The sequence below is a fragment of the Aythya fuligula genome, chromosome 2 (genome assembly GCF_009819795.1).
Source record: "Aythya fuligula isolate bAytFul2 chromosome 2, bAytFul2.pri, whole genome shotgun sequence".
Taxonomy (NCBI): Eukaryota; Metazoa; Chordata; class Aves; order Anseriformes; family Anatidae; genus Aythya; species Aythya fuligula.
This window is the reverse complement of record NC_045560.1, coordinates 62,450,951-62,464,110: the sequence shown is the minus strand read 5'-3', so window position 1 is coordinate 62,464,110 and position 13,160 is coordinate 62,450,951. Positions and strand designations below refer to the sequence as shown.

The following is a 13,160-nucleotide window of genomic DNA, read 5'->3' as shown; positions in this document are numbered from 1 at the left end:
GGGTGGGTGCTTACAGGACGCGTTTAAAGGAGCACCGGGCTGCGGTGCGGGAAAACCAAAGTCAAGTGCGGGGGCTGGCAGCGGGGAGCGGGGCCGGCCGCCCCCTGCCCACCCCGCGGCGAGGCGGGCAGAGCCTTCCCCTCCCCTCCCTGCTCTTCCTCCTCCTCCTCCTCCTCCTCCTCCGCCCCCAGCTCCGCGGCCGCGGCCCTTGACGTGTCCCGGCGCCGATTGGCCGCTGCCCGATAGGATCTCGGCGGCCCCCGCGTTAAGGCGGGGGAGAGCGGGGCCGGGGGCGCACAGAGCCACCGCTGCTGCGACGAGAGGACACCAGGGGACCCGACGGGACCCGACCCGACGGAGCCACCCGGCCGACCGCGGGCCATGGAGTACACGGCGCCCCCCAAACCGCAGCTCTCCTCGCGGGCCAACGCCTTCTCCATCGCTGCCCTCATGGCGAGCGGCAGCCCCAAGGAGAAGGAGCCGGCCGAGAGCACCATCAAGCCGCTGGGTGAGCAAGCGAGGCCGGGAGCAGGTGGGGAGCAGGCTGCGGAGCCCCGCATCCTGCCTGGGGGACCCGCCTCCCCGCGGCCGGCAGCCCGGACCCCCCTTCCCAAAGCTTCAGCAGCCCCGGGACGTTGTCCCAGCACCCCCAGCCCTGCTGCCCCCCTGCAGAAGCCTCCCTCCGCCCGAAAAGCGACCCACCGGCTCCGCGGGTTGTTCCTCAGCCCCCGCAGCTCGTACCGTAACCCCCATGGTAGCCGCGGTCCTCCTCGCTGCTATGAAACAGGGCTCTCCCACGTCTCCTGCAAGTAACCCACGCTTTTAAAAAGCCAGGTAGGAGGGACTGCTCTGTGCCCTGCTGCACAAAAACTTGCTGCTCGGTGTAGGCTCGGGGAGGCACTTTTAGGCTGTAACACCCTGGAGGATTTTTACTATAACTCCTCGCGCTTTTCGGGTAAGCGATTCGGCTTCAATTCCGTTTTCCTATTTCTATTTTTTTTTTTTTTTCCCAATTTTCTCTTTAAAAAAACGTTAGCATCTCCTCCCTCCTCCAATTTCTGCGGCTTGTGGTCCTTGCACGCATCCAAGAATTCGCAGAAAACTACCAAAAAAAAAAAAAAAGCAGCAACTTTTCAGGGCGCCAATGCCCAAGCTCACTTTCGGGCTTGAAGGAAGTTACGAAAAGCAAATCTCTGCGTGCCCGCTCCCCCTCACCATCTCGCTCGATAGACTTCGCATATTCTGGGGATTCATTGCAAACTTTTTTCTTTCGTCTAGGCGACAGTGTAGGCCGAACGTATTATAGTCTGCCTTTTTGACATATTAGCACGGTCTCGCGTTAAACGTGGCTACTTTTGCTCTTTTCTTTTCTCTCTCTCTCTCTCTTTTTCTCTCTCTTTTTCTTTTTTTGTGTTTTTAAACACTCGTTCAGTTACTTTTGGAAATAAAAACCCAACTAACTTCCCCGCGCTATTCAATTAGAAACCCAAGCGAAACCAGTGCTCAGCTACTATAAACTGGAGATTTGGGCAAAAATATTAAACTTTTGTGCGGCCGTTCGCGGAGCCGGCTCCCCCCAGCTCCCTGCGGTACTGCCCGGCTTCCCGCGGCGGGCTCTTCCCAGATGGTTTCTGGGGGGTGGATGGATGGATGCGGGGCTGGGGGACATCTCCCCAAATCACCACCCCAGTTTTAATCAGGAGCGCGGCTGTGCGGGCTCGCAGGGGACCCAGCCGAGCCATAAACGGCTTCTCGGTGGGAAAGAGCTCCTTGTCGGCATCCCCCGCTGAACGCCCTCCCTCTCCATCTCTTCCCCCCCGACTCCCGCAGAGCAATTCGTTGAGAAATCCTCCTGCGCCCAGCCTCTGAGCGACCTGTCCAGCCTGGACCCCCACGGGGATTTCAGCAGCAGCCCTTCCTCCCTGTGCACCGAGCCCCTCATCCCCACCACCCCCATCATCCCCAGCGAGGAGATGGCCAAAATCTCCTGCAGCCTGGAGACCAAGGAGCTGTGGGACAAGTTCCACGAGCTGGGCACCGAGATGATCATCACCAAGTCGGGGAGGTAAGGCTGGGCGAGCCCCCGGGCGGCTTTCCCAAAGCGGCGTCGCGGGGGGGGAAAGCTGAGAAAAAGTAATTATTATTATTTTTTTTAATAGTAATAGTGCGGGGGCAGAGAGGGGCAGGAAAAAGAAAGAAGCACCCCAAAGCGCGGTTTTGGTGGTGGATCAGGGGGGTGAAAGCGGTCGGCTCGACCCTGCGCCCGACGTTTTACGCGGTGCAATGCCGCGGACCCCTCGGCAGGGACGAGACCGGCTCCTGGGAGAGCTGAGAGCCTAGTGAGGGTTCCCGGCGCCCGGGCAGAGGTTTGGGTTTGCCCAGATTTTGCAGGAACGCAGCCCGGGGCGGGCAGCAGCAGCGCGGAGGAGAAAAAACTCCGCTGTGCGGACACGGGAAATGCGGGGTGGAGGGGAAAGTCCTTCGGGTCTTTCCCCCTTTCCTCGTTTGCAAGAGATGTGCGAAAGATCCCCAGCCGGATTTCTCGGCAGCTCAAACCGTCCGGTTTCTCCAGCAAGGCTTTTTGGGGCTGCGGCAGCCAAACGCCGTCTGGAGGAGCCGGGCGGCTTGTCGGGTTTTGCAAGCCCCGAAGTTCCTTGTTCCGAAAGTACTTTCCGAGGATTTTTCTAACTAGCCGGCTACGACGGTATTTTTTAAAAAAGAAAACGAATAAAATCGGCAGTTTGAAGCTCGATTTTTAAAGCTGTTTAAAGTTGTGTAGCCTTAGTTCTGGTCTACGGCAAAATATTACGCTTTAAGAAATCTGAATTTCGTCAAAATTTAAGTGCCGAAGGGAAAGCTTTGTTTTGAAAATGCCTCTCAGAAACACTGTGAGCTGGCTAAAAGAAGGTGCATCTAAAATTGGTGAGAATGTTAATTGAAAGATTTCTCTAGCCCTAGTATGTGTCTCATAAAAAAATTAAAATCAGCTTTTCTTTGGTGCAACTGTTTTCTGAAGTCTTTGTGTGCTGATAACTAACAGGCAAAAATACATTTATCCTTTCCTTTTCCACTTTTACCATTTTTCCTTTTGCTTCAAAGAAATCGTTTTGATTTCAAGCTGCTCTTTCTGTGAGGGACTGAGGATGCGATTTCAATCACGCTAAAGCAGAATCAATAGATATTTTCATTTTTTCCAGGTGGTTTAAATAGAGAACTCTTATTTGTAGCAGCTTTTCTGAAGCCCTCTTATTTCAGTTCTCCTTCCACGTATTTATTTTGTGATTTGCCTTTATTTCAGGAGAATGTTTCCCACGATCAGGGTTTCTTTCTCGGGAGTGGATCCTGAAGCCAAGTACATTGTGCTAATGGATATAGTTCCTGTGGACAATAAAAGATATAGATATGCCTACCACAGGTCTTCCTGGTTAGTGGCTGGAAAAGCTGACCCTCCGCTCCCTGCAAGGTTTGTAGATTTTAAAGCTGGTCTTTCTTTTCTTTTCTTTTCTTTCCTTTTTTTTTTTTTTTTTTTTTTTTTTTTTTTTTTTTTTTTGTCCTTTCAAGAAATACCTGCTATTATTCTTTCCATGCTGCTTTTAAACAGTGCTCTGAGAACTGGAGTCTGTGTCCAACAAATTTGATTGCAAAACTCTGGTTAATTTCTGTGCTGCAGAATCGGGCCTCATCTCTGCTTGAGGTTTGATTTATACTGAATATTCAAAGGCATACAGGATTTGGCTAAAGGCTCTTTTATGCACGTATGTATTTTTAAATGTAGTTTGTCTCAAAAAAAAAAAAAAAAAAAAGAAAAAAGAAAACCAAACAAACACACATTGATTTGTCTCTTGGTTCTGCCCTCCCTGCTGCATTTTGACCTCATATAATTTAAAGCAATCCAAATCCAAGCAGAAATACTATGCTACAGTGCAGCACTGTTTATGCTTAAAATTATATTATTTCTTGGAAAATGTATCCAATGTTTAGTAACCAATAATTTGATTCTTACTTTTAGTCATCTCTTACACAACAGGCAAAGTATGGATCAGTTCTACAGCACAGAGGGTTTTTTTGTTGAGGAACCATGAAATTTTCTGAGACTTTAGGGAGGGGAAAAGAAAAACCCCAACAAGTAAGCTCTTTTTCTAGACAGAAACACTGTTTCTACACAGGAAGAAAATGTTGTAGAAAACTCATTTCCCAAATCATTTCCTTGCTGTCATTAAAGACTGACTCCTTTTGGCGTGGGGAAGCGGAGGCTTGCAGCACCAGGCTGCACGGCAGGAGGGCACTTCAGTGCAGACCTCCACTTCATCACGCTCAGCACAGCACTTCAATACGTACTTAAGTCCCCTAGCCCAGTAAGACTGAAGCACATGTCTCACGGCTTTGCTGAGTCAGAGCTGGAGATATGGAAATGTGGATGCCTCTCTGGCTTCAAAGAAACTTTTCTGGAGTGTGGAGGGCTCAGTGCAGGCACACAGATCAGCTCCAGGTGGCTTAGCCCGGGGTTAAGATCTTGCTTATTACGGAGACAGAAATTAGAAGTAAGAGAAGGAATGGCAGCATGGTTTATTTTTATTTTTATGCATGAGTGCAGGAACCAAATCCTGCATGTTTCCTCAGAGAAACAGCTCTACTGAAATCTTGCTGACTGCTGATCTCTGGAAGGCGACTCAGGGAAGTAAACAGAAAGTGCACACATAGAAGCTGTTATTAAAGACAGCAACCTAGGAGTTATGTCGGCTTTGTTTTCATGGCCAAAAACTTCTTCTTGAGATGTGGTTGACGTCTAAGGGCTTCATTTGAAGCATTATAATGGATACTGATCAAACCCCAAAGAATATAGATGGATCCTGCTCTGGAGGAGTCAGCATCAAAAGAGAAAATAAGGGAAGGACAGAAATAGTTTCAGGGCAGGGTTGTCCCTTTAGTATTTGTCTGTTCAAGTGCTTTTTTGGGTTACGCTTAGTAAGGTCGCTAATCTGCATGCTGCCTGGCATAGATTAATTCGATGGAGAAATATTCACAAGAACATAAGACAAGAGATTGATCCTTTTGAAATAATTAGCAACTGCCCTACTAGCTGCTGTGGAGCTGGGGTCAAACCTTATTGGAACTGAATATTAATTATCACTGTGCTGTGGGAGCTCTGTAAGGTCCCTTTTGGGTCAGTGCCCCTCTGAGCAAATGTGAATCTCTGCTGTATATCCCCTTTCATTTTCAGGATGCTTAGCCAAAAGGCTATTGATCATGACACAGGCAGGGGTTATTTTTTTCTCTGTATGAATTACACTTACATAGGTGTATATGCACTTTCTCCCTCTTCCATTATTCAGTAAGAAAAGGTTGTCAAGAGGTAGAGTGCACCAGTGTTTGTGATACTGGTGTTGCTTCTGGAGTGTTAATGCCTCTTTTGAGGTGGGAGGCCTTGATCCTCCTCAAGCATCTTGAAAGGGGTTTGGTCCTTTTCCAGTGTCAGGAGCCCTTCGTGCGTTTATTGCTCACACTCTCTTCTCCGTGTACTTAGCGCCTGGCTGGCGGGACCGAGGTGCTTCCTCCCCACGCACGTCGCTGCCAACATCCACGTAGGCACAGTGGTGTCTGTGGAATTATCCAGGAGTCATGTTTTGCATGGGTGTAAGACTTTGCAGGATCAAACCCGTTAGCTGCTTTGCTCTTTCTATTATACAAATAACTTTCAACGCCAAGACAACTTTTCTCGAAATTAAAAAGTATTCTGTGATTCTGTTTGAAAGATTAGCCCTTCAGGGAACTCACTGCAAAAAGCGGTTTTATCCCTGTCTTCCTGCTGTCAACGTTTCAGACAAGTTTGTGTTGCAATGAACACTCGAATAAAAATACTTTTCAGAGAGTCTTTTGTAAATCTTCTAAAGTGCTATCTGGAAATAGATTTCCTATGTGATATTTTATGTTTGTTCTTCCAAATTGCTAAGACTGTAAGAAAGAAATGTCAGTTTAATAAGTTTCAGCATGTACCTTTACTCACTCTTCATCCTTTTTTACCTCCTTTCTTTCACTCAAAGTGTTTTTTATTTTTTATTCTCCCCACTTTATTTGGCCTGCTTGTAATCATTTATTTAATGAAATGGCAGTGTTTGGATGCTTATGGAGCACTATAAGGAGAAAAGTTTTAAAAGGTATTAAATTTTGAAAATTATCTCTTTGAGATATTAAGGTAGTTAAAAGCAATATACTAAGCAGCTTTAGGGCTTGTAGGACCAGACCAGCTGCTAAACTAAAAAGGAGGAGAGTGATGCAGCATTCCAAAACTTGCAAGAGGGAAGCTGTACCCAAACCTGGGCTATATCATGAAACATGAAATACCATGGACTGAATTCACATCCAAATATGGCTCCTAAAGCCTTTGTGGATTCGATTGAGCAACCCTTTACATCTGGCTGGCTGTAGGCAGCAGAACTGGTGTTTGCTTCTGGGGTTGTTTCATGTGTGGTGCTGGAATGTGCACGTTTATTCCTCTGCTCCAGTCTCATCTGCTTCTTCTGCTTGGGAGGGCAATAGATTCAGTTTTGCACCCTCTTCTCCAAGGTGCTCGAGATCAGGCTGTAGGAGAAGTGCACAGGGAGTTGTACTTAGCCAGGTAGCATCACCCCTCACAGTGGGCAGGCAGCACGTTGGTACAGAAAGGCAAGGTCTATTAACACATTTATGTAACCAATATCCAGGTGCCAGTCTTTCAGTGACTTTCCTGTTAGCTCGCTGCCAGCATCCAGGCAATTTGTAGTTTGAAAGCAGTGCCAAGCATTAACTGCATATGGTGTAAAACAATTGTGCTCAGTTTTAGACACACAAAGATCTATACTCGCTCCCCAAGCGCATATTTGAAATAGTTTGGCTTTTTGGTCCCAATTAGCCAAACCTTGCTGAGCCTGACACTCTGTGATCACAGTAAACAGTATTAGCTATCCAGACATTCAAAATTAGGAGTCAGGCTCCAAAAAAAAAATAAAAAAAAAAATATCACAAGGCTGGCTGAAAAGCTTCAGAGGCTGGAAGCAATACAGCTAGGATTGTTTTTTCTTTGCCTTCAGTAATTTGAGGCTTTAAAAATTCAAGTTTTTACAGTTTTCAACAGGAAGGCAAGGTTGATTTTCACAAAAGCTCTTAGGTTTTTGGATGCATCGTAATTTTTCGTGAGCCTTACACTATAATCGAGAGAGTCAGCAGCAGTGAGGTTCCCTGTATGTTAGGATCCCTGGCACAGCATCCCTCCTGTGGATCCAAAGCTGCACTTTGTATCAATAGAAGGAAAACATCCTGCCCATCTGAAGCGAGCTGTGCTGGTAAAACTTCAGTTTCATTAGCAGGACTGTGCCTTGGGGATTCTGCTGGCAGAAAGGAAGAGCCCAAGATCAAATCTCTTCCCTCTTTGAGCAACAGAGCTGTGCTCCTGGGGGACTTTAGCTGGGCCGTGCCTCGATTAGGGACCTGTGTGGTCTATCAGACAGTTATGCCTCATCATCTAGCAGTTTTTCCATTCTCCTTTTGCCTAACCAAAAACATACTTCAATCAAAACAAAACAAAACAAATAAATTCTCTCTCTAACCCGGCGTCTCAGCACTGCCCCACTGCCTGATGGAAGAAATCTCTCGGTGTGGCCAAATACATCACCCGGAGAGAGAGGAAGCCAGGCTCTCAATGGATGGTAATGCACACTGACAGAAGCAGAATGAGTCTAGTTCGCTCTAAGCTGGAACTCTACTTCAGCACTTAATTCACTATCTTGAAAGCACGTTTGAGTTGTATAATTTTCAGCAATACGTTATTCCTATAAAAACATTGTTCTTAAATATCCCAGTACTTTGTAATTAGTCTAGTCATAATGTATATATCATTCTATCTACATGTCTTCCAAGCTTCCTTTTCTTCTGCTTAATTTCCCAGGTTGTGGGTTGCTAATTACGGAGCTGCAATTAATTTTTTCATGTCAGACCACTGTGCTGGACTGCAGCCTTCCACCTCTTATAAACACACGTCACCACAGCCAACGTGTGATCGAGTGCAGGTTAAAATCATTATCACGGCTTAATGTTACATATAAAGAAAAATGCATTTTTATCTGCATTCCCCCATTATCTCTCTAATGACACCATGTTTTTTCTCTTGGAGCTGTAGTCATTGTTATTTTAAGTGCTTGTTAGTACAGCTGTAGGGAAGGACATGATCAATTTTTCATTTGGGAAAAGACACAACAGTGAATGTTAGTTAATGTCTCCATTTTAGATAACTAGATAAAATAATAGCTATGGTTAGAGAGCAATCTAGCACTTGGACACAGAATTCTTCATTATGTTCCAGTGAATTAAACAAGTCAAGTCATCTGCTTTACTGTCTTTCATTAATGGCCATATTTCAGGCGTTCATTCATTAGGGGAGATGGCATGTTTCTTGTTTGACTAGCAGAACTATATTATCCAGAACTCTCAGGAAATCCACTGCTGTGAAACCATTGCACATCCTGAGAGCAAAATCATACGGGCTTTGCTGCTTCGTGCGGAGGTGGTGCCTGCCCTCCAACCATGGGGAGAGGTTTTGATGTGCCGGCCTTTTCCCTGTGTCCTTCAGGCTGTACGTGCACCCAGACTCCCCATTCACGGGCGAGCAATTGCTGAAGCAGATGGTGTCGTTTGAAAAAGTGAAGCTCACGAACAACGAGCTGGATCAGCACGGCCACGTGAGTAACACTTCTGGTGGGAAAGGGTCAAGAGAAGCTGCAATCTACTGTCACATCCAGCAGGGAAAGGCTGCGGGTGGAGTTGAGCATCAAAGGGAGAGAGCGGAGGGAGGGGGGTGAACTTTGTGCTGTGCTTCTGCCTTCACTTTGCTGTGACTTGGCAGCATGCTTTGCCACACATGCTGGCTAGCAGGCTCGCATGCTTTTCCCTGTGTGCTTGGAAGCTCCCTCTCATTGCAGGCCACCTATTAGGGCTGGGCTCTTTGACTTCCAGACTCAATGCAGTGTGGGCATGGAGTCAGCAGAAAAGACTAATGGGACACCACAACAAGGGCTATGGGACGATAAAAAATGTGCCTCAGCAGCCCGTGAAATGACAGAGGGATGTCAGAAAGTCAAAGTGCCACAGGGTGGGCTTCGGCCCCTGCAGGAAACTGGTCCTAGCTCTCACTGGTACCAAGCTGGTGTCACAAGCCCCGGGGCTGGAGGCTGGTAAACGGGCTTGCAGGCTGAGGACGGGAGAGTTAAAAAGAAAGAGTGTAACTGCAGGGTCGGTAAATGAGGTGTCATGAAGGGAAGGCTCATTTTGAGCTCTGAAGCGTGGCAGGGGGGTAACTAACCTGTAAAGCAGAGTAATTATGGCATATGCGGTGTCAGCAAGCCCTCCTGTAGCGGGCTGCTTATTGTTTTTTCTGGCTGTTTGAGGCAGTGGCTGTTTGCCTAAGCTGGGTTTGGTGCAAAGGCTTCTCATCTGAGAGAGAATTGCTCATTTCAAGACCTAAAAATTGAACCATAGCCGTTTTCATTTAAAATACCTTCTAGAAATAAACAGTTAGTAAAAAAGAGGGGAAGAAAGAGAGAGAAGAAGAAAAAGGAAGGAAAGAAAGAGGAAAAAAAGGAGAAAGAGAGAAAGCCAGCTCAAACTAGATGTCTATCTGCTGTTCTTTTGTAAAGGTCTGTCTATGGATACATTTTTCTTGAATCCAGTTCCCACAACTGCTCCCTTCCTGACTAGCAAAGGCTGTCTTTTTTTTTTTTTTTTTTTTTCCCTCTCTTATTTCATAATATGTAGAAGGGCAAAGCTGAAGATTTGTGGGCTCTATCACCGAGTGATGATAGAGCAGTATATGTGCGCATTTAAAAAGGAGCATTTTTCATCATAACAGGGGCCATGTGTGCCTCTAATAAAGGGCTTGCAGCAGTATATTGCACACTAGTTAGGAGCAGTGCAGTTCCCAGAAGCCCAGATGAACATAAAAAAGAAGTTGGTCTGAGAAGCTGTCGGGAACAGGGACATGTGACAGAGCAAGATGTGAGTGTTTCACATGCAGGCAGTGGGAGAACACGGACGAGATGCGGGCCCCTCGGTTAACTTTCCAAAGTGGCGGAGGTGGAACACATTCTTTACACGGAGGCTTTGGATGGCTGAAGTTGACGGAAAGTTTTGCATGTTCAGTTAAGAGTAAGCCCCGAAGACTTGATGCTGTGTTGAGATTTGTGTGACAGATGTTACACCATCGCTGAACACTCCTTTTTTAGTGATTTGCGGTGTTTTGTGTTCTGAATGAGAGTGTCAGGTTTTATGTGCTGCCTTAGTGTAGCTGTGTGAATATCACCACTGGGTGCTGTATAGAATGAAGGAGCAAATTCCTTCTCTGAAGCCTTTAAAGAGAGCTTGCAGCGGTATTGTCACCAGGGCTTCTGAGCTCCAGAGAGAAGGGGGGAATGGAAATGTCTCCTGAAACCTCTCCCTTCTGTTTGAAAGAGCCCTTCTTTGCTGATGAGATCTTTCTAATGGACCTGCTAAAATGTTAATTATGTTTGATAAGGCGTGTTGCTTCCTGAGGAAGTTTTAATGACCTAAAAGCCATCTTTAAATACTAGTTATGGGTACGGAAGTTGGAACCAGACTCATTCCAGTTTGTTCTAGTGGCTTGCTTTCTCCATCCTCCAGTAGACGTTTTGGGTTGTTAAGGTAATTGTGGTGTTTTATTTGTAGAGTTCATTTCCTGAAAAGGAATCTGAAGAAAAGAAAGGCATTTGTTTGCCTTAGCATTTGTTTGTTTTCCATTATTCTGAGACTTTTGGCGTTGGCAAGCATCTCTGCTCGTGTATCTTCAGCAGCATGCATAACCCCATAGCTATGTACATTTTCTCCCCAGGCATTAGGCAGAAGTCTTATCTCTGTGCTCATGACATACAGCTTGCTCCATGGAAACACTTGCAGATATCCTTTCCAGAGAAAGGAAATGGCTTCTGCCTCTGGATTTTTGCAGATGAGCGAGTAATTCCTATTCTTCTGGTTGTGGTACACTTACGAGCTTGATATATTTCAGATTTCTGGTGAGGTTTTTCACACAGGCTGTTTTTTTCTAGGACTTTCGGTTGCACTCAGCTGTGGTGGCATTATTTCTGGTTTATGGCGAGGTGAATCATGAGTGTATACATTATCATAATTGCTCTTCTGGCATTTATGATAGCAAAACTCAAACAGATTGATGTCTGCAAAAGCAAACACAGAGGTGTGAACATGGCCAACTGTGAAAGCCAGGGTTTCAGAATAGCCACCGGCAGTTACACCCAGTTTTTTCTTAAAGTTAGCCTGGCAGAAGTTGGGAACCCACACGCTTTTAAAAGGCAAACTTTGCCCGGTAACTCTCTTCCTCAGTGAATGTGGAAGCTGCATTCCCAGCACAGTTCCTGAATTCAAAGCCACCTTGGGGATTTTGCAGCTGGCATCCAGATTGCCTCTGGTGACTGTCAGTGGGAGCCAGCTGCCTACAAAACCCGCCCGACCTTGCTGCGAGCCGGATCCTGTACCGACGGATCCCGGTCATCCTCCCCTGCCTGGGGTTGTCAGCACGGAGGCAGATGGGAGGGCTGGGGGCCTGCGATCACGCTGCATGTCCAGTAAGCACATGCTGGGGAGCTGCCCTAAGTCGGTGCACACCTGATGCTTCCCTATGGGAATGGCAGCGCAAGCATCCCTGAGACAGCATCTGAGACTTTCTGATAGCTACGCCTCGCTGGTGGGGAGCTGCTTGGATGATGAGACCACCCTTGGGGGCTACTCTGAGAGGTACACCTGAGGCATCCAACTCCTGCAGGCTGTTTTGGTGGCCCTGACACACAGAGATGCATTAAGGAGTATCTGTGCAGTATCCTGCTGAATTTAATGTCAGTGGGTGCTGCGGCATTGGCAGCGTGTGCAGGAGGCAGAAGGAGCACTGCACGCAGAGACCCCAGTGAGAAGGAAACAGGTCCCTTAACCTTGGCCGTCGGTCTCCTGTGACCTACGGGCTGTATTTGACTATTTGGTACCTGACTATCCCCACCTGCCGCTGGTGGGAACCTGTCGGGTAGAAGATAGTAGCAGAGGACGTCACCTGTGTCTGCTTTGGGTTTCAGAAACCTTTTATAAAGGATTACATGGTGTTGTCTGACAAATGAGGTTTCTTTATCACAGTTTGCGTTCACAGAGCAGTGAGAGGAAGGGGCACGTGTGGGAGCTGCTGTGTCACAGCCCGTTCCTCCTTCCGTTCAGCTGCTGCTCAGATGTCATGCCAGAGCGTGGATGTAGTGGCCACCAGAGGCCATGGGAAGCGCCAAGGTCTGTGGGCCAGCCCCCCAGTAATCTCACCACCTTTCTAATATCTTTTCCAGCTGCTTAGAGCTGTCCAATGGCCCAGCTGGTAAGGCAAAATTTTACAGAGAGACAGAAATGTGCCGGAGATATTAGCAGCAAGGTTGATGATCATTGTGTGTGCATACATACAATGGTGGAGTGACCTGAGAAAGGACTTGGGCTGGCAGAGGCTGACATACAACACTTTCAGGACAATGGATGCTGCAATGACTTTCCTCTCACTGTGTGCAACCCCCAGAGTCACAGTGCAAGTCATAGCAATATTTGGCCCTGAAGGAAAAGCAAAGGCATGCAAACTTCCCTGTTTACTGAGTTAGCATGAAATACTGCCCCACTTCTGCTGTGTTTCAGCTGAAGTTAACGCTTCCTGAGGAATGCGCATTAGTTATTCCAGATGTACAGAGCTGGCTGCAGTGTCGTTATGGCCCCTGTAAAATAGAACCACCCACACCATTGCCAATTTAGTCTTGTGACTGTGATTATATCCAAAACAAGGACTGGTGCAAGCCGAGCTCTGTATTTAATTCTTATATTGTAATGCTGTGGTTAGAGGCAGCCAAAAAGGCCTCCATCCAGTGGTAATTGAAGCAAGTGGGAATCGCTCTTTGACGCCAGTGATCATTGGAATTGGTTAGTTGGTACTTTAGGTTTAGAGTTATTTTTGGGGCTTGTGAACAATAATTAATGAGAAAAAATGGAAAAAACTTGGTCATTTGGGAATTCTGTACCATTTTTTTCTCTTTGCTTTCATTTTTGGTAGTTTGCGGTGAAGCGCATCTATCAAGTCAGTTGCTTTAAATGTT

At 46.9% G+C, this 13,160-nt stretch overlaps 1 protein-coding gene across 1 annotated transcript in view; it reads left to right on the top strand.

Moving 5' to 3' along the window:
* Nucleotides 1–381: 381 nt before the first annotated feature.
* Nucleotides 382–13,160, top strand: part of TBX20 (T-box transcription factor 20) — a 32,804-nt gene continuing 20,025 nt past the window's right edge. The window contains exons 1-4 of the mRNA XM_032182817.1: nucleotides 382–508; nucleotides 1,831–2,065; nucleotides 3,299–3,463; nucleotides 8,603–8,711. Coding sequence (XP_032038708.1) covers nucleotides 382–508; nucleotides 1,831–2,065; nucleotides 3,299–3,463; nucleotides 8,603–8,711 — 636 coding nt within the window. The remainder of the gene's footprint in view (nucleotides 509–1,830; nucleotides 2,066–3,298; nucleotides 3,464–8,602; nucleotides 8,712–13,160) is intronic.